The following is a 20,935-nucleotide window of genomic DNA, read 5'->3' on the forward strand; positions in this document are numbered from 1 at the left end:
TTTGCAGTGGGAGGAAGCTAAACATACTCTAGCACTTAACAGAGTTACTCTAAGATCCCAAAGTGGTTATTTTTACTCTTAGGACACCAAGCCCTGGTAGCATAATGTACAGACCTTGTTATTTTTGCACTTAGTCAGCAATCTAGGAGAATTTTTTTAAGTCCATCTAGAGATCAAAGATCTCTGCTTACATACACTATTCTAGGAGACAAATAACCTGTAAATAATTCACATGAAGTGCCGTTGAAAAACACCAAAACCTCACCCCAAAGGCTTATTGCTGTACAGAGGCTTTGAGATATTTCTTCCTGCAGAGAGGCTGGATGGGAGGAAATAACTACCCATACATACCTTGTAGCTTTGGGATCCCAAATCACAATGTCAGCATCAGAACCCACAGCAATTCTCCCCTTCTTCGGGTAAAGGTTAAAGATTTTTGCTGCATTTGTGCTGGTAACAGCTACAAATCTGTTTTCATCCATTTTTCCACTGTACTGCAGAAGAGTACACAAAAGCAAACTCATTACTTTTTTAAACAAGGAATGAAAAAAATGTCCTTGTTGTTGAAAAGGCTAGGATGAATGACAGCTCTCTGCCAACATCACATCAATTTTTTTTTTAATGTCATAGTGAAGAGTTTAAAAGAAATAAAAATAACTATTTGTCTCAGATGAACATATTGCAATTTACATTCACTGAATACAATAACTTTATCCGACTTTATCCCATAGCAAAGGGAGAAAAAGACAACTTTAAAGCCAAACTCCCTGTGAATCCAGTCCCAAGTCAACTGAAATCAAATTTTTTAGTTGGCTTTGAATCTGTAGTTCTGCTCAACAGTTTCCTCAGGAGACATAACAGCTCTCAAGTATCTAGGTTTTGGAAAATAGTGAGGCAATATTAAGGAGAGCCTAGAACATGATAAAGGAGAGGCAAGTCACAATGAGTGATACAGGAAAGGTGATTTGCAAGTATCTTCAGCAATAACACAGAGGATAGCACAGTTCAGTAAACATTTGAGACCAAGTAGTATAAAAAGCACATTTGCTGATGTGACACATCAGCAAAATGGCAAACAAGAATGGATACACGTGTCTTCGGACTGTCCACTGCTACGTAACTAATTTAATCCAGCCTCCATGACTGTTGTTTGCTCAGAAAGCCAGCTACACTGGCCATAATATTGTGCATAGGTCAGTCTAGAAATCAGAATGTCACAAAAACATGTTTGTATGGTGGCCTGTCAGCAGTCATCTGAGAAGAAAAGCATAACAAAAGTGGTGAACACTGCTCTTCTAAATAATGGTGTGTGGGAAGGGAGGGAAGTTTTCCAGACAAACTCTCACAGCCGTGTAATATTTTACAAGTAAGAAAAGGGAGGATATTACTGATTGAAGAACCTTTTGAAAAATCATCTTGCCCAACAGGATACACTGTTCAAAAGCAGCACTGATGTACATATTCATGTCTCACTTTCATACTAACCACAAGCTAGATTATATTCCAGTTTACACCATAAATAATCACACTAGAACTATGCCACAGGTGAATATAGGCAGAAGTCCACTTTGTACTTTTGACAAATAAATACGCTCTGCAGTGCATTATCGACAAGACTTCACTACTGCAAGAGAACTTAATATTAATTAGAAAGTTGAACTAGAGCCTCTGGAACTTAACAGTATTGTATTAGCCAGAACAATCGTAACACCCAGTAAACAGCAGATCCCTCACCAGACTGCCTCACAGCCCCCCTCATGAGGCTACTCCATATCCCAAAAGCCTGGCCACTAGCTTTCATATTTATATTTGTTTAGAGCCTGAAGGGCACTGTCCTAAGAAGCACCAAGCATTCTTGTGATGGCCCTGAGAATCTGAAGTCAACAGAACTTGAAAGTGCTCATCTCATCACATCACAGGACTGAGCCATACATTAGAGAAGCATTTCTTATCTCTAGCTTGTTTTCTCTGGCTGAAAACACAAATTAGAAGTTGACAGGCACACACCCAGTGAGGAAGCTCCTCCAAGAGCTAAATTTGAGAGAGATCAAAGAGGAAAAAATACCGAACTGACCAAGTCGAAACTACGGGTATCTCTTTCCTTTTACTTTCCTTTCATCTGTTGAAAAAAATGCTGCAAGTAAATGTACTGCGCACCACTGTGGAAACAATAGCAGTCCTTTGCTGCTAAATGATGAAAATTGTTCTCTAGTGCTATTTTTTAAGCACTAACAATCTTCTATCTCCCAGGACCATAAAGTGAGAGTTAGTAAGGGCTCTGTTATGGTATTTGATCAAAGGAGTTATCATATGTTAAATACACTTGATAAAACTGGAGAGTTGATACTGCTGAGAGATTATACTTCGTTGGAGAAATCAATTACCTCTATGTTCAGACATCTTGATATACTTACAACGCCTTTTTCCCATATAACTGACATTCTGTCTTCTACACCATTCACTCCATTAGGGATTTTTGTGAAGTCATCCTTCCCCAGAGCTTTCTGGCATATGTCAAAGGTGCAATTATCAGTCCCTGTCACAGATAGGTCATCGCTATGTAGAAACAAAGTTCATTATGAATCAGAGCATGTACCAGACAGTGCCACATAGGAAAATCTGTTGCAAGACTGGGTAGATCCAGCCATCCCTTCTGCAAGGAAAAATTGATATGCCCTGCCAGCCTGTCTTCAGTCCCATCCTCCAAGAGTACCTCCACAGTAACAGCCAGTTCCCCTGTGAAGCAGTTTCCTCTTCAGAAACCCCTCAGAAGAAACTAAGCACCAAAAATAACACCTTTACTTTGGATATGTCAAAGGTGTCCCACAAATGGAAGACTGTCCCACTTTGCCCAGAGCAAGGGGCTTGGTTGCATCCTCACTTAGAGCATTTTTAGACTGTGTCACTCCACTCTGAATTCACAGACCTGCACAACCATCAGCCAGTGTTTGGGCATACCTTCACAGACTCTTTGGTCAAATTCATTTGGTCAAATGTGGAGTTAAGCTTTATTGGTAATGAAATACCAGCAAACCACACATTTTGTTAACTGCAGGTATCTGAAGGATACTTCTGTTCCTCCTTCCTTCTGAAGGAGGTGTTAAGAAGTGGACAACTTATATCTACTTTCAGAAGTGAGCAGCCTTAGTTTTTATGCAGTATCCAAATTGCACGTGAAAAAGGCACCTGACAACAAAACCCAGAACCCCTAGCTGTGACCCACTTTTTACACATTTCCCACCAACTTTCAGCCTTATTGTCCCCCTGGTCATGTTTCAATGCAGTTTTAGCAAGGCAAGGCTTATTGATTAAAATCAAATGGGGACAGAAGGGCACAAGAATTCAGAGAAAAAAAATCTGAACGCTTTCTAATTTCTGCAACAAAAACTGTTTTTCATCCATGGTTTCACCTTCAATTTCTCATTCCTGATAATGTAACATGCTGTACTTAGAAAATCTCCAGGGCATCAACCTGCTATTATATACTCCAGACAGAATTTGCTGTGTATTTGGGCATTAGCTGTCACTGTTTGTTCATCTGCTTACTTGGCTAGTAAGTTCATGAGAAAACCAGGAGTAGATGGATCTGGTCTCAGTGGAGGTCCCATGACATATGCTGCAGCATGAGCCCAGTCTTTATTCCAGTAGTTGGTGCCATCGGTGCCAAGACTAGCAGCAATAGGCTCCCCATAAACCACCTTTCCTGAAAAATGTAAAGCAATAGTATCATCATCAAACAACATAAAAATGCTTATCTTGTATTTTCTCTGTTCTGGATCTTTTTGGTGGCAATGGATTTAAATTTGAATGAGTGTTTCAAATTAAACACCAACATATGGAAGGACATAATAAACTAAGCTATAACACAGCATCTCTGTTCTGAATATTCTGCTGGTGATGTCCCAATATATTTCCTCATAAGAACATTGCTTGGGCAAGTATTTTAATTAAATTTTTGACAGATATATTATAATGGGTTTTACACATTGTTTACCACGCATGTGATTGAGATTTCAAAAGGAACACAGTCCTCAGCTACATTAATTATGTTCAAGACCCATATATTTCTTGGTAGCACCTGTTTGGTGCTCTGAAATTATTGACTGTGTAACAATGTAAGTCAATATATACAGCATACAGGCTTTGCAAGGTGGTACTTTTAATTGTCAGGCTATGATTGTTCCAGGAAGAACAATATGGCACCAGACATAAACTAAAGAGTGTAAAAATATTTCCCAAATGAAAAACTCTAAGTAATTTAATTTTAAAAGTTATTTCCCAAATTTTAATCTTTAGTTCTTTGCTGCACAGTATTCTAGATTCCTCAGAAGAGGACACCAACCCAGACCGGCTGCTAGCCTTTGGATAGAGCTAACATATTTTAACTATTTTTTCCTCTTAGGAAACATGGGTTTGACACTTATCAGAACAAGAGGGGAGATGAAACAAGATGAGGAGGCAGTCCAGCCACTTTGCAGTTCTGTAGGTGACAGGTGGTAAAGCCCCTGACTGTGATGGTCACCAAAGAACAAGAGAGCTGGGACCTCACACACCCACTCATAGGCTGCTTGGTGCTGGTTAAAGGCAGCCTCTGCCGGATCACAGCAAGAGCCTTCTCCCTCCCCTGTTTCCTACAGACAGTGAGTATCTTGCTATGGATCCCAGATTTCACTCCAGGCACAATTTTTATTAGAACTATCACTGCATTACCCCAGCAAGGGTTCAGCTGATAATTGCTTGGTGATAAAGAAAGTAACCTTTCTCTGGCTTTCTGCATGTCAGTCAGTCATACATTCACAGTACTGTAGAAAAACAACAAAGCAAACCTTTGCAGATTTCTGTCTGTACATTAGATTCTGGTACTTCTGTGAACTACTGGATTATAACTGCTACACTAGCATAGGTAGCTACTGAGGAGCTCGATTCTTTTCAAAATGTGTTTCCCACTCCAGTAGTGCCATTCCTTAAATCTTCTGTGCTAGACTTGCAAAAAGGCTTCATACCATTTAAAACCTATAGTTCTACAGTTATTTCTACAAGGTTTCAAGACTTGCTCTGACATTACTGTACTGTACATTTACTCCAAGTACTACATAGTATAACTTCTTCCACAACTCCCTATTGGCATTATTAATTTGCTATAACCACCTCAGCATGACCTGACATGCTGAACATGCTTGTCTCATATTAACTCTTCGGCTTGGAGCATTTTAAGCTCCCAGTCCCATTTATCTACATATATATTACAGATTTACACTTGGGCTCAGAGGGAGACCACCACCATTTTTTGGACTTGAAATCATGACTTCAGTAGTTATTTTCTGGGCCTTGCGTCTTATTTTAAAAACTTAAAGCACTTAATATGAGGCCATCCATGGAAGTGATATGACCACTTGGTGAATGGGAAGGTTTGAGTCAGATTAGTGTTTTCCTAATTCAGAGCTGTTGCAGGAGTCATGGGGATCTTGGCCTTCCCTGTGCAACTCCAAATACAATATTTGAGGGCAGGCTGCCACAAACCTACATAAACACAGAAAAAGTCCTGCATATATTTAACCAATCTCCTATGTTTACCTATTAGGCTTTTCACAGATTTTTCATGAGCAAAGTCAGTAGAAGGGGCGGGGGGGGGGGGTGGATAAGTGTGGTGTGGTGTGTGTCTTTCCTACTGTATCTAAAAAAGCTAAAGAAACTTCCACTCATAGTAAACCTGAACTATGAATCATTAGGACATAGCTATAAATGATAAAAGTTAAAATGGTAGGAAAGGAGTAAATGTTTAGCTTCAATAAATAATTTTCTTATCTCAGTTTCACAACATAAAAATGAAAAGAAGTCTCCAAGCTCACAGTCGTAGATGCTGAGTTGATTCTAACTTGTGTACCACAGCTGATGACAGTATTTCTGCACTCAGAATTTGACATGAGCAGCTCCCCTTGATCCCAGGAGTGGGAAGGAGTACAAGCCATTTCCTCAACTGATTTTGAGTCTGAACACTGCAGCTTCAATGGACTACATCTGGACACTTCTGCTGACTGTGCAATTTCTTGCATTTCATTTGGACTGTGACTAGGCAGACTGAAGGGTACAATAATATTAAGATACTGCTTTAATCCAAATAGCAAGGAAATTCTGCATTAAGGCTCTTTTAGCTCAATTGGCAACAAGGAAATTCTGCATTAAGGTTCTTCTAGCTCGACTGGCTTCTGCCTATAGGCATAAAAGTGGAGCAATGCGGTAATAAATCAGATCTTTCCATTTGTTATGTTTTCCTACATGCAGTAAAAACAGTAAACAGAAAGTGTTCTGCTGTTTAGTCTTTCTGACATCTCTGAGCTGCTGGGAAATAGCTGTGTATTTGGTGACTTCTTCATCAGATGCCCAAACTGGCTGGCAAGAGCTATTTTCACATAAATTACTTTATAACAAAGAAGAACATGCAATTGCAATTCATTTTACCACCTATCAGAACTCAAAAAGAGTTATAATCTTGAGAAACACCGACTAACATTTACAGGATTAAAAAACTGGTCTCTGTGTGCTTATTCTAGCAAAAGTTTTGGAAGCACTTAAGATAAGGTCATATGGGGCAAAGATACTCACTGACCAGCTATGATCTCAAAGAAGCAGAACTGCAAGGCACTGTTTACTGAATCAGGCATAGCATTGCATCAGTTAGGCTATCTACAGTCTGGACCTGAGATATCCTGCTTGAGCCAGCCAAAAAGTTGGCATTTTTAGTTGCACTCCTGTGCTCAGAATCAGCTTGAGAGTCTGTATACCCACAGCTATGGACATGCCCAAAAGCAGACCTAACCCATGACTGATGGTAGGAGGTTTGAAAGTCTAAGCAAGCTGCTCATAATCTGACCAAGTACATATTTTTTGTATGCATTTTTTTAAAAGGGAGAAACCTTTTTAAAAAAATGACTTTTTAGTAAGATTCTGCTCTCCAGTTCTGATCTGCATTTGAAAGTCTTATTTCCTTAGCTGTAACAGCACAGTTAAATGAGCAAAGGGACATGGTCTCTAGCCTTTAGCACACTTAGAATGAAAGCAATTTTAAGTGGGAGCCAGTATAAATCATATACCCCTAAATTGCATTTTATTAGCCTTGCTTCCTCATAGGTGTTACTGGCTGAAGGAATGTGTGACAGGGCCACATTAGTTTTCCCCAGTAAGTTCACGAGTTGGTCCTAACAAGGAGAGGGAGCTGCACTGCCTGACACCAGCACTCTACAGCCTTGTCATCTGATTGTAGGGAAGACTTTACACAATAGCAGAAAGAGGATCCTCTTTGTCTTCCCACTCAAGGGAATGAGACTGTCACGCACACAGAGATTTCAGACTGCCCTTCTGTGGAAGCAGACAGTTCCTCTACCTATTCTAGCAAGATTCAGGATCATGTTTTGCGCACGGACAGCCTACTGAGATGAGCAAGAACAGTTCTCACAGAGGGGTACTGTCTTTGACCCCCTCAAGTGGAGAAATGGTGAACCATTGCTTTTGGCAAACAGGCTGGTGGGGCTTAAAAAAAGAACAGGATGGGGGCGTGAATCAACCTGTCTGTCTCCAACACAGTCACAATGTGGAAATCTTGGATTTCCTGTTGAATATTCAGCAGCACTGTAGCTGTTACTGATGTACATGAAAAAGATGCTGCTACAATCTGGAGGTTTCCTTCAGTGAGTATTGTTGCTGGAGATCAAAGCAGACATAGATGGTGGACTTTGGCACGTAAGGGAGAAGGAAAGACAGTCACTCGTGATTGCCCTGAAGTTTGCTTATTGTAGTATAAGAACTAGTACCCCCTTACAGTGTGTATGACTGATTTTAGCCTTTAAGGTCTGAGCCATAACTCACTGAAGACAACAGAATTATGCCTACTATCTTCAGCAAACTGTATCAGGCCTTTGGTCTCTAGCTCTAATATTATTTTTCACCTGTATAGCTAAATGAGGGACAAAGAAGAATTGGGCTCTGACTTCCATTTTTGAGTAGGAAAATCACCATCCCACAGAATCTGAGAAGGAATGCTTCAATCCTGGTATCGCACTGTCACCCAGAAAATAGATTACGCTCACTGAGGATCAGTCTCTCCCCTTCTGAGGTCAGTGATGTAATAGGAAGGGATATCAGTCTTCCTCTGACATGGGCAGGGATGAATATGCACCCACACACTGTACTTCATACTTGGAAAGGAATACGAAAAACTTCCAAATTGTAAATATCAGGAAGCTAGCATCAAGAGATGGAAAAATAATCTTGAAAAGATGAATAAACTGCATTAGAGTTTCAAATAATTTCAAATGCTTGAGAGCCTTCCAGTATTTGAGAGGTTACACAGCTTTCACATCAGAGTGGTTTTAACCTGTCCAAGTTGAGTATCTTTCAGCAAAATATTTGGGCATTACTATGTCATTCATACAATACTTTGCAAATTTATTTTTTTGTCTGGAACTCCTTGTTTTGTATTACCACTTTTAATTGGAGAATGGAAAAATAACTTTTACTGAAACTAATGACAGTGAATTTCTAATCGCCAGAATTTATACAGATTAGTCTCATTAAAAACTATAATTGTTGTAACTATCTATGTGGTACACTAGCTATCTTTTGAAATTTCTTAATCAATCCTAGATTTCTGTTTCCTAAACAGTATACTTCCATGCAAATAGAAATTAATTATAGAGAGATGTTATACGTTGCTGTGCACAAAGGCAAGCATTGATGATTCTGACTACTTCAATGCAGGAAGCTATAAAATCCAATTTGCACCACAATAAGCCTAAGTTGTACCAATTTCTTCTTTTTACACATCAAAGAAGCATACATATATCAAGTCAGTTATCAAACTGGCACTGCAGACTATTCTTACAACACATGCCTAACAATATTTTACAGTATTTACTATCAGCATAGAATTTTTTACTTGAATAGTGTGTTATAAAACACCACCTCCTATCTTAGCTCTTTTCTGTTCACTGACAGTGTTTCATCTTTAATTTGGGTATTTTAACTGTTGTTATGGCTTCTTGTAGTTAACGTTGACACCACACCTGTGAATGTACAAATAACCGTACGCTGATGCATATAATCCACATTACCAGCAGCACTGTCATCTAGTGGAGGAATCTAATATAGCACAATACCAAAAGATGTACTAGTAAAAAATATTTTGGTAGATTCTTTTATAAACTCGAATTACTGATAAGTCTTCCTAGAAGTCATAATCAATACATATTGCACATAAACATATCCATCTATGTTAGCACAATGATATCACGCTGGTTTTGATTGTACTTCTGTCAAGCACTCATACGCTGCATTTTGATATTAATAATCTACACCCCCTGTGTAAGCATCATCTAAAGTCAAGAAATAAGGAAACTGAGGTCTATATGCAATTCATGTTAGGTCAGATGAACACAAGCTGACCTGTAAAAAGATAACGAGGACAGATATTCCATAGTTTTAGGCCCTCCAAATCATGGGCTTCGTTCCTGCTCCTTCCACCCATATAATGCCTCCTCACAGCACTGTGGTTCCACAGGCTGCTCTGGATGAACTTACAGATGAGGAGGTAAAACATCCTGAATCCCTACAGCCTTCAGGCTGCTTCTAGCCTGCCCAATAGATGGTCAAAAGGGTCAGGCTGCCTTGACTGATGAGAACTATTTATGAACTCTGCAGTCCATGACCTCAGAAACCTTTCCCTGGAGGGAATTGAGGCTTTCAGACAGTGTCATCATCACCATGATTTCTAAGTGCCCAGTGAATAGGAGTCCTGGCCATGTCATGGCACCGTTTGTAAAGACAAGGTGTGGTCTCTGTTGTAGAATTTCTCATTGTAAATAGCTGGTAAAGGCTTGCAGACTCTAACTCAAGGGAAGGGAATAGCAGAGTATACATTGTCTTGGACTGGTCAGATCATTTTTAATGGAATAATGCTGTCCTGGCCATCACTTTGATCTTGGAGCTACAGTACAAAGGAGAAAAAAGTTTGCGGAGAAGGGAAAGTCTCAATCCTAGCTGCTGTTCTTCCATGCTGCTTAGCTCCCCTTGGGCCCCACAACACACACACACAGTTTAGACATCCGACTCCAAGAAATTCACCCATGTTCTGAGGGTTATGGCACCCACGACAAGTAGGACACTGATGCAAAGTTTGGTTTTCCATGGCCCTTTCTCCAATGCCATTGCCCAAGCATAAAAGAATTAGGACTTTTACCTTCTCTTCGTGCATTACTTATCACCCTTGCTGCAGATTTACTCATTACATGGACTACAAAAAGGGGGCAGTTTACAGCATTTGCTATGGTAATTGCTCTTTGCGTAGCTTCAGCTTCCACTTCTTCAGGACGACAAAGCTCATGTCCCTCAGGACCAGTTATTCCCATTGCCAGCATCTTCTTTGCACCCTGAACACCACACAAAAACATGTAAGAGTCAGCTGAAGTGCAACCATGGTGTTGTGAACATGCTGCCAGCCAGATGGATCCTAAACCAGCCACTGCAGCTATTTTGAGGAAAAAAACCAAGGCAGTTATGTTTTTTTCAAGAGAAGTTATTGTTGTGTTATCTGAAATCCAATATATTTCTCAATAAACACAGGTCTTAGAATACCTAAGTGACTTCAGAGAACACACTCCACTGGCTTGCAGGGATAAATCACCGCTTTTGAAAACCCTATCCCTCTCTCAATATGTACTCTTAAATGATTGCAGCCAGTAACTGAGATGACAGTACTAACCCCTCATGGGGAAAAAAAAAAAAAAAAGATCCTTACTAATCGCAAAGATACACATCCAGAGCCTCTGAATGAGGCTCCAAGGTTTTAAGAGGCATAAGATTTTGTCCCTGCTATATTCCAGGAACTTATGCTTTGCTGATGTGAGATTACTTAGCAATAAATTCATTTCCATTATGGGACCTGGGGCAGAGTCAAAGCACTATTGACTAGAATAGCTGAAGAAACTCAAAGACATCAGTGTAGTTACACTCACAGTGCCTCCACACAGTACTAAGGTGGCAGTAGCAAGTGTGAAGTGAGGCTAACTATGCATAGAGGGACACTGAGACTTTTGTGCCCAGCCAGTGAAGCCTTCTTGGTACTTCTGGATTCGCTCCTGTTAGATGAGCTGACTATGTTTGGAGAGACCTAGGGTTAGGCATCACAATACTTGGCCAAGTATTCCCCCTTTGACTTGGTCCACGGTCAGGCTCTGACTGTTGCTTTCTTTGTCAGTCAAGTATACATACTATATTGCAAGTATATATTATACTACAAGTATAACTCTCACAGAACAGGATCATTTGCCTCCTGTCTACCCTGAACCCAGGACTCCAGGTTACAATTTCTTAGCCCACCACAAGCATCCTCTAGGACCTTGGACAAGATGTTTGTCCTCAGTTACCTGGAAGTAAAATAGGGTAGAAAAGCCTTTCCCTATGATACAATGATGGTACTAATACATCTATTGAAGTGCTTAGTTAACAGGATCATTTATATTCCTGACTTTGATGGACAAAATGCCAAATGCCTACCTGTGCAATTAGCTCCCCATTCTCTGCATGGACTTGAGCAACTGCTCCAAGTTCCTTACAGCAGGAAAAGGCTGCATATAACTCCTCATCATTGACCATGTATAGGTCTTTATAGGCCATAAACATCTTGAAGGAGTTGACGCCTTTGTTTTGAACAAGACTTTTCATTTCTTCCTTCACCTGAAAGACAGTCAGCAATTTTCAAAAACCAGCAATATTATATTTTGTATAAAGAAATTGTAAGTATGAAAGGCGGGCCTTTACTCACCCATCAAACATATTCCGTCCAAACAGCCCAAGTGACATATTTGAAGACTGACTTACACTATTCTTCTTGTATCAAATTGATTCTCAAAGTACATAAACAAGTACAACTGCAGTGAAGATACTGGAGGCACAAGCTAATTTCAGGAAGGGAATGCTTTTTACAACAGACAGTGAAGCAGATTTTTATTCCAAATAAACCTCCGGATGTTGAAAACACCCAGTCTGATACTACAGTCAATGTATCCAACTTACACAGTATGGAGATCCGTGCAAAACTGATTTTCAAAACTGGATCATAACAGACTTCAGCTTCTGGCAAATTACTGAGTGACAGAAAACACCTTATCTCCTAGAGTTTTGTCCTGAATCTGAACAACACACAGCCTTTTGAAATATTTTGTCATCAAACAAAATGGCTCTAAAACTCTAGGTGCAAGCTTGTTTTTTTTTCTTGTATGACCTCTTTGATAGGGTTCCCTGCTTCTGCTAGCATCTGTGAAGCCCAGCAAAACATTATGTCCCAAAGAAAGAAAGATGCAGAATTTAGCCCAAAGGTTTCTTGTACAGCCAGTTAGCTAGAACTATCCATTACCTAATTTTTGCTCTCCCTTCCCAGTAAAATGATGGTGACAGTAATTGACATGTGTCTTTGATGCTATTACAATTTCCATGGGATGAATTCCTTTCGAAGAGTAAAACATTATTTTTCATCTTCTCTCTAATAATCTGGTTGGATCTGTCCAAGAAGGGTGAGAGATTGGTATAAAACTCAGGGAAATTTTCTGGACTTATCCAGAAGAGGGATGGGACCATATCTTGAGTGGGAATTATCAAACAAATAAATACCTTACATAAGGCCCTGCTCTAGCACAAATATAGAGGCATGTAATTTATTTTCCTCTTCACTAATTACTATGACTAAGGGCAGGCATTGTAAAGAATGTATGTTTTTAATGAATACTTTAAATCTTGAGGAGATGATAGTTAATTAGAATGGCACGAAATATCAGACTTCTTTACCCAGGTCTTTTACAGCTACAAAACATCAGACCTTTCTATTTCTTTCAATCTTGGCCTTTAAAAACAGTTAACTTCTTAACATAAACCAGAACATTTCACTGATTTACACCTCCCTAGTTTTATTGGATTTTTCAGTACAATTCCACTGTTCTCCACTAAGGCTGTTTCAAATGCACATTCCTCAAACTTCACTGGAGAATTTATTTTATGTCTTTGCTTTGAGCTAGAAGTTGCAGTCAGTCTATTTAGTGCTTAGTGCACAGAATACCAAAGACAGGGTGTTTGCAGAGTGAAGGCTTTGGTTTATATATTTTAAAAGTTAAAAATTAGAGGAAGTACTCATATTTAAAAATGGAATTTACTTAATTTATCTATGTACTGATGCATGTTCTCTGAGGATCCAAAGTGGTCTTGTAAAACATGGGTCAGGTTCAGATAGATGTCAAGCACCTGAAAAGTTAATTTATTCAGTAAAGCTGTCAGGCTATCAGCAAACATTCACACAACAAAGACGATTCTCCCATATGTAATTTCCAAAAAAGGTTTTTTTAGATAATCTCACATTCAAGTAATTATTGGCTCCAGTCCTGCTTTACTTTAAGGAGATATTACTGCAGTCACCCAGGAATAGAACTCTTCCTTTACAAATAAAGTTAAGTACCATATTTTTCATGTATACCCTTATTAAAAAAAACCCCAAACCCCACCAAGACTCAAAAGAAGCATAGATTATCAAGTGTTCAAGTAACAAAAGGCAAAATTTATACAAACACCTCTTGCCCCCTCTGGCCTCCCTGGTCTTGGTCTTGTACAACTGCTTCCTTTTCCTTTAACTTTGTGCAGTATTATCCAAAGAGATAGGCTATCTGCAGACTTTCTTTATTTCTTCAAATACATGTATATTTAGAAGGGTGTGAACTATTTCAAATGTAGTTTTTACACACAAAAATACTATTACACTGCAAGCAAGCTATATTTAGCATGTAAGGACCAATTCAAAGCCAGTGTGGTACCAGTTCATGGAATTGAAAATCAGCTGTTGTGTCTACCTTGTTGCTCCACCACGTAACTGCCACGTGCAATGCATAATCACAGCAGACTTTAGGGTCTGCCCAGCTTTTCCACATATCAAAGGCTTCAGTAAGAGAACAGCCTTTCTGAGGGATGGCAAAGTCGATGATCATAGTGGTTCCTCCTGCTATAGCAGCCTGAAAGGAAGAAGGTTAATATTTAGCAATCAGAAAGAATGCAAATTTCCTCCCACCATCTCTGATTCCCTGTGCAATAATTAATGTTGATGCACTGAAAAGCCAAAAGCCACTGAAGTTTCCCCGAGTAAAGTCTGAACTTGCAAATTGATTGTGGAGATTAATTTCACGTCCTTTGAGAAGGATGTTCTCAAACAGGTATTCAGGAGAATCACGGGGAAATTCTCAGACTGAAGGAGAAGTTTTCACACATGTACAAAATCTTATCAAAGATCTGGAGATGAGTCTGGAGCATTCATGCCTCAGTGAGTTTCCTTAAGTGGGTGGAATCACTGAGAAAGAAGAGCAACAGAAGACCATAGTCAGCTTGAGAAATGCTTCCTCGGACTCTGCATAGTTGAAAAAACAAGTCTGTGTGACAGGAAAGTATTAAGGGGCAGATACATAATGAAAAAAAAAACCAGATTCAGTTTGAAAATCCAGTGTGAAAATCCCCAAACTCTTGTCTAACACCAAAAGGATTTTTAAAGTGTTTTAAAATTATTTGTATTACTGACAGAGTATCATTTAACAAAACTGCATATGAGGTTTTTAAATAGAATGAGGTATTTACATCCTCCATATAAATATTTACAAGTATTTACAAATAAACAAAAAATCTTACTTTACATATGTTATGAGGATCAAAAATTGCTTTTTAACCAATAATTTTCCCTCTCCTTTATGGACAATTGAATTATTACTTTTTTTTTTCCTTTGAAGGATCTTTGTTGGTCATTCCCAGAAATGAGATCCTTGACTAACAGAAATCAATCCAATATAGAAATTCCTTTGCTGTAATTGTTGCAATCTTCCAAATTAGCCAGAGAAACCCTCTCTGTTGCTCTGAACAACATAGCTTTGCACAACAGGTACAATCAATTCAGATCAACATATACACAGTTCAAATTAATGCTACATTACTCTTCCTATTTCTAGATCAATCAGTTCCTTCCTTCCTTCTCTTCACTTAGCAATCAGATGCAAAATTGTAAATATGTTAGTATATTTTGCAAAAAAAAAAGTTTGGAGAATGATGTAAACATTTGTGAATCTCTGATGAATTCAGGAAAACGTTTTCTCCAAGAAAAGTTGTTCAAACTGTCAATTTTTTTTTCAACAAGACAGATTGACTTCTTATTTGTTAAATTGGATTTAGAATTAAAGAATATTTATAGACTTCAAGAAAAAAAAAAAAAGTCATGGGTTCCACAACTCCACTCAAAGTCTCTTTTTTCCCCTCTCTTTGTAAAGAAGGGTATTCTGTGCCCTTGTTATTCAACTGAATGGGTCAATCTCAGCTAATCAAAGTAGCATATTTTGCAATAGTTGCAACACAACTCCGTCTCCCTGATTCTCTTGCCAAAATATGCCAGATGATGACCTTCAGTAAATAGCTCTGAACACTTTCCACACTTTGACCTGTGTTAAGAAGGTCCACAATATCTGATGTTTTTGACATCTGATCACTAGGCTGAATCCAGAGTCTTCTTCTAGGTACCAAAGTGACTATCAGGACATTCTGTTTCATGTACATAGTTTCTGTTTTGCAGCTTCCCTGTCCAGTGCCTCAAAAAGTTATTCAAAAAACCTCGAAACTCAAAAAACTATTACGTTTTTTTGCAAGTTAGCACACAATTTATCTCCCCTACTTTGGGATTTCACAGTGTAGGCACCTACACCTGAGTTAGTCTGCATCTTTGGTTCTCTTTAAAGTCAATGGAGGCACTTTAAGTCATTGCTGTTTCTTTTACATGTTTTCTCCTGTCAAACAAAATCATCTTCTGGCTTCAAGTCACATTTGTTTGATTTCTCTTGCAATGTCAAATTTCTAAATACTTTGTTGATAATTAGTTTACAAAAATGGTCTTCACAAAGAACTAAAGGATTGTTGCAGAAAATGACAAAGCTTTAATATATATATCTGTGTACTGTAAATCATGTAAACTAAGTATTCCAGAAATCAAATTCAGCACTTATTCAGCCAGGTGACATACTTTGTGATGTCTGTAGACAAGCAGAACAGACATTGTGGACTTGATTTTTTTCTCTCCATTTATTACAAAAAGCAGTGTGAAGACCAAAACCTGCTTGTGGAAGCCATTTCTGTAACTATATTTTTTATCAAAAAACTTTATCAAAACTTATCAAAATTGTCTATGGGTAAATGAAAAAGACTGCATTGTTAGGCCCATATAATAATAGATTCCCTCAATTCTAACTAGGTAGCTATGAAAGAGACTTAAGTTTGGGCAAAAAAATTCCCATGATCAAATTTATAATCCCTTTCCAGCTATTGGTTCTGGAGGTGGAAATTCAGTGCTGTAGCTTTGCTTTTACATCTTATCTTATGTTTGAGTTGGAGAGACATGTTATGTTTGACATAACAGCCATTTTGATATGGCAGGAAAGATCTGCTGTGATGGACAAAAATAATTGTTTGTCAAAGTTTTGCAGACTAATTACAGTCTATTATAATGAGCCACTATAACGTCTGTGCTCATTGAGAAGAGTAATTCTAGTGCTTAAAACTGCAGTGTAAAATATTTCCACTCAAGTAACAGCAGCAACACCAGCAAAACCATCTTGAGTTGGAATGAATATTGTTATTGAAAGAAATATGCCAGTAATTTAAGGATAGCATACAGGTCATTTGTAGTTCTCCCTTCAGTACTCTGGGCTCAACATTAAAAAAAAGTCAAATCCTTGTTAGAGTATGGAAATGTACAGTTATGCCACTCAGACAATCTAAGTCGCACTCTCACGACATGATGGGGGCAAGTAAGAAATGAAATCTGTTAAAAGAAAAGGGTCCATCTAAGCAAGAAGGCAAGTTTTAAAGGTTCTTAATAGTTGTGTGGTTACTGCACCACACTATTTGTTAAATGGAGTTGAATTTAACTTATTTCAACTATTTCAAGGGGGCAAATTAGTATTTTGCACATCAGAAAAAATGCACATCAGTGAAATCCATTTCTTTAGAAGGGATGCACTACTGCTTGCTTTTTAGCAAGCCCTAGTTCTGCTGTGAGAGAGACAGGATGTAACAGGCTCTCTGAGGATGCTGGCTAATACACAAGACAAGCAGGGCAATGTGATCCCTTCTGTGGGCAAAGGATTTCAGCCTGCACAGCAAAGCTCTTAGAAAAGTACCTTACAAATTTTAGGGAGCTCTGTACGAGTATTTTTACTGTATGGAGATGATGCATAATACTGTTAATACTAGTAATTGATACACTGCTAATACAGGGAATGTATTGAGATCAGCTAAAAAGCTAAAAAAAAACCCACTCCAAGTGGAAATGTAAAGGAGAAATGAGATACTTCTAGAAAGTGTATTGAACTGGACTTTCACTGAGAGACACAGTAAGGTCCAAAGTGAATGACAGAAGAAAAGCTTGCATTCCACCATGATAACAGAGGAGAAAGATCAGATTACCACATAAGAGCACTGGGGGGTTAAACTGTTGCTTTAGTTAACCTTTGCTCAGAAAAGTATGAAGCTTGTTGCATGTACCAATGGAAGCTGTAGCCTGCATGGCGACAGCCAGGGTAAACGACTGCGCTTAACACTTTGCCACCCACAGCCAGAAAAGTCTCTGAAGGAACCCAAATAACATACTGATTGAATGTGGACCTCTGAGTACCCCAGCTGCTTATTATGGTGTCCCAGCCAAGGAACAGCAACAATTGCCTGTGTTTGATTCACATTCTATTCTCTCTTTTGGAAGTAATACTGAATAACCAGCAGACATCCCTTTCTGCACATCCCAGATGCACGCACAGACACGCATATGTGCACCCACCTTGGTTCCTGTATAAAAGTCATCTTTTGACCTGCTACCCATAAAAGGGAACTGCATGTGTGTATGAGTATCGATGCCCCCAGGGATCACCAGCTTGTTGGTCGCATCCAGCACAACGAGTCCAGTCGGTGGCTCAGGGTTTAGGTTCGGTCCCACTTGCCGCACCACTCCATCTTCCATGTACACGTCAGCCACCACAGAGTGGTCATCGTTCACGACTTTTCCCCCCTTGATCAAAAGTCTCTGCGGAGCCAGGTTTTGGTGTGCCATGGGAGCCTAGAAGACGAGAGTGAGGCCTCCGCTCAGAAAGTTGCTCTGGCCTGAGAGTATTTCACCGCCCACCCTTCTCCCGGAGCAGCAGCTATCTCCAAATGGCCCTAAACACACACCAGACAGTGCTCTTTAAACAGACACCAGAGGAATTGCCCCCTCTGCCCTTGGCAGCTCCACCTACCGCCTGTGGTGGCTGGCCGGCGCGGAGCGATGGCTTTGGGCCCTTTCTGCTCCAGAGTCTGGCTGGAGAAAGTGGGGCCAGGCTTTCAGGATCTCACGGCAGTGGCTCCAGCCTGCCCTGCGCACCCTGGGGTTTGAAACATGCTGGGCTGTTTGGAAAACGTGGCCATTCGTCGTCGTCTTGTGAGGCCCAGATGGAAAACGTGGCCATTCGTCGTCATCTTGTGAGGCCCAGAGATGACCCAAGCTCCTTGCGACGGGGTTTGAGGACACCAAGGGTGACCTGAGCTCCTCGCAGCACTGCCCGGGGAGCCTGCGAGTCCTGCCTGGGCAGAGGGGCCGGGAGGGCGCAGGGCTGCGGTGGTCCAAGCGTGGCACCCATCTCGTCCGAGCCCCCGCAGGCCACTATGGCGGGGGTCCGCGCTGCTGCCAGGGGACTGAGCCACCGCCGGAGGACACCGGCCATCAAGGAGCTGCTCCCGCGCTGTTTCTCAGGAGATGATTTGGGACACCCAACCCTCAGGACCCCACAACCACCACCCTCCCCAGTGCCGCTACTTGGACGATACACCGGCCTGAGGGGGGGAAGCCCCCCGGGGACTTCGGGAGGCTGCCGAGGCCCCTCCTCACCCTGCCCGCAGGAGGCTCAACCGCCGGGGCCGCGTGGCCGCTGTCGAAGGACCAAGTGAAAATCATCTTACGGTAGCTGCTGCCTTGCGCCATCTGCACCGCCGCCCCCCTCACCCCCCCCGCCCCGCACTGTTGCCCGCAGAACCGCCGGCCGCCCCGGCCCGCGCCGGCAGCAACCGCCGCCCCCCCCCCCCCCGCCAGCGCCGGGCTCTGCCCGCGCCCTCACGTCGCCCCTTCCCCGGGGCCGGGGCCGGGGCGGCGGAGGCGGCCGCGGAGGCAGCCAGATCCCGGCGACGGGGGCTAGTCGGGGAGCCTGCGGCGGGTGTCACGCAGGGCCGGCGTGCCCCGGCTGGGAGAGGCGCCTTGCAGGATACAGACCCGGACAAAGAGGCGGGAAAGTGAAATTCGGACGGCTAGAAAATGAGCCAAAAGCTGGCAGCGGCAGCAGAGGAGGGACCTGCTCTGCACCGTCCCAGAGGCACACGCTTCTACGGACCTTTCCCGCTTCTCCCCTCCAATAACCCGAGGTTTGCGCGTTTGGCAGCGACGCTGCTCGTGCGTGTTCCTGAACCTGCCGAGCACCAGCATCTTCGTCCCCTCGAGTTCTTGCAGGTCAGCGACGAGTGCTTCAGAAGACAGAATGTTGTCTGAGAGGGCCGTGGGAGGGTGCACACATACGCTACCGAGAAGACGCTTAGAGAAATGACACTAGATTTGGAAAACGCTCACCTTCTCGTCAGCGTGTCACCTTTGTGCCTTCTCTCCCAGCGGGTAGGAAGGAGAGCAGTCCCAGAAGTTTGCCTTTGTATCTCCTCATCCCAAAGTGTCTCGTCTTAGGCCTCGCCTTTGTGCAGTGGGACAGAGACCCACCGCCATCCAGCGCACCACACAGCAACAGAAAAGGTCAAAACTCATTTGGAAAAGCAGAGCAGAGAATGGGAACGACAAAGTGAAATGCCCCAAGGCCCACAGGGCAGCCCTGTGGTGTCGAACGGGCAGGAAAGGGCGACATGCACCTACCATGTCTGCTGCATTTAAAGCCAGTAAAAAGGCAGGCGTCAAGGTACTGTCATGGGAATTCAGGCAGGCGCTGTGGCTCACCAATTACAATGGTATTGATGAGCCAGGAACTGTTGAGTTTCAGCAATATGATTATTCAGATGAAGAGCTGGGGAATAAAGACGCAGGAGGGAAGTCAAACGATGATGCTTTAAGACAGGAATTGTGAACGTTAGAGAGTGAGGACAGAAGAGGTCCAGGCGGGCACTGAAATGGGGTAACAGGGCTATACTTAAGAGTCGCTGCTGCTGCTGAGGCAGTAAACCCATTTGTCACACCATGCAGATGGGCACCTGAATAGCTGGACTGCAGGGGATGTGAGATGAGTGTGTCTTGTGTGCAAAAGTTTTACTTCATATAAATGAAATGGCTTTTGTTAAGTGAGGAGAGGGCGTGGCAAAGACAGAAGTTCACTTGATCATGCACAGTCACGGGGGGGTGTGCAGCAGTCAAGTTCATATGCCTGCCCCAATGGGTATTTAATGATTTCACATGGAACAGCATCAACAAATCATTCTGTATTTATTGGCAAAGAAGCTTCTCCCTGAATCTCCCAGCTCGGTGCCGAAACTGCCAACGTAAAATAGTCACTTTCTTACTATTTCTCCATGGCCAACAAATATTTAGTTATTTCCACAACATGAGTTTCTACACAACAGACCTAGATAATCACCTCCAAGTATGCTCTCGGGCTAGTGGCAATGGTAAACTGTTCCTGCTCAAATCCTTCCCCCCAGTTGGGCAGAGGGAGATTTGAAGGCAGGCCTGCCACATCACAGCAGACTATAGTAAGCACCAGGGTATTCAGTTCCCTTTTTTAATGTGTTGCACAGTAAAGAGCTGACATGACTTTGACACCTAAATGCACGAAGAGTAGCATGGCTCAAAATCCTATTTACCTCTGTT

At 41.5% G+C, this 20,935-nt stretch overlaps 1 protein-coding gene across 1 annotated transcript in view; it reads right to left on the bottom strand.

Annotated features, from left to right (window-relative positions):
- The window catches only part of DPYS (dihydropyrimidinase), a 32,229-nt gene extending 13,965 nt beyond the window's left edge, over positions 1-18,264 (bottom strand). The window contains exons 1-7 of the mRNA XM_009918637.2: positions 17,888-18,264; positions 13,884-14,042; positions 11,548-11,727; positions 10,232-10,421; positions 3,547-3,703; positions 2,415-2,556; positions 352-494 (exon numbers count right to left, since the gene is read on the bottom strand). Coding sequence (XP_009916939.2) covers positions 352-494; positions 2,415-2,556; positions 3,547-3,703; positions 10,232-10,421; positions 11,548-11,727; positions 13,884-14,042; positions 17,888-18,157 — 1,241 coding nt within the window. The 5' untranslated portion in view covers positions 18,158-18,264. The remainder of the gene's footprint in view (positions 1-351; positions 495-2,414; positions 2,557-3,546; positions 3,704-10,231; positions 10,422-11,547; positions 11,728-13,883; positions 14,043-17,887) is intronic.
- Positions 18,265-20,935: the final 2,671 nt, after the last annotated feature.

Source organism: Haliaeetus albicilla, chromosome 3, assembly GCF_947461875.1.
Source record: "Haliaeetus albicilla chromosome 3, bHalAlb1.1, whole genome shotgun sequence".
Classification (NCBI taxonomy): Eukaryota; Metazoa; Chordata; class Aves; order Accipitriformes; family Accipitridae; genus Haliaeetus; species Haliaeetus albicilla.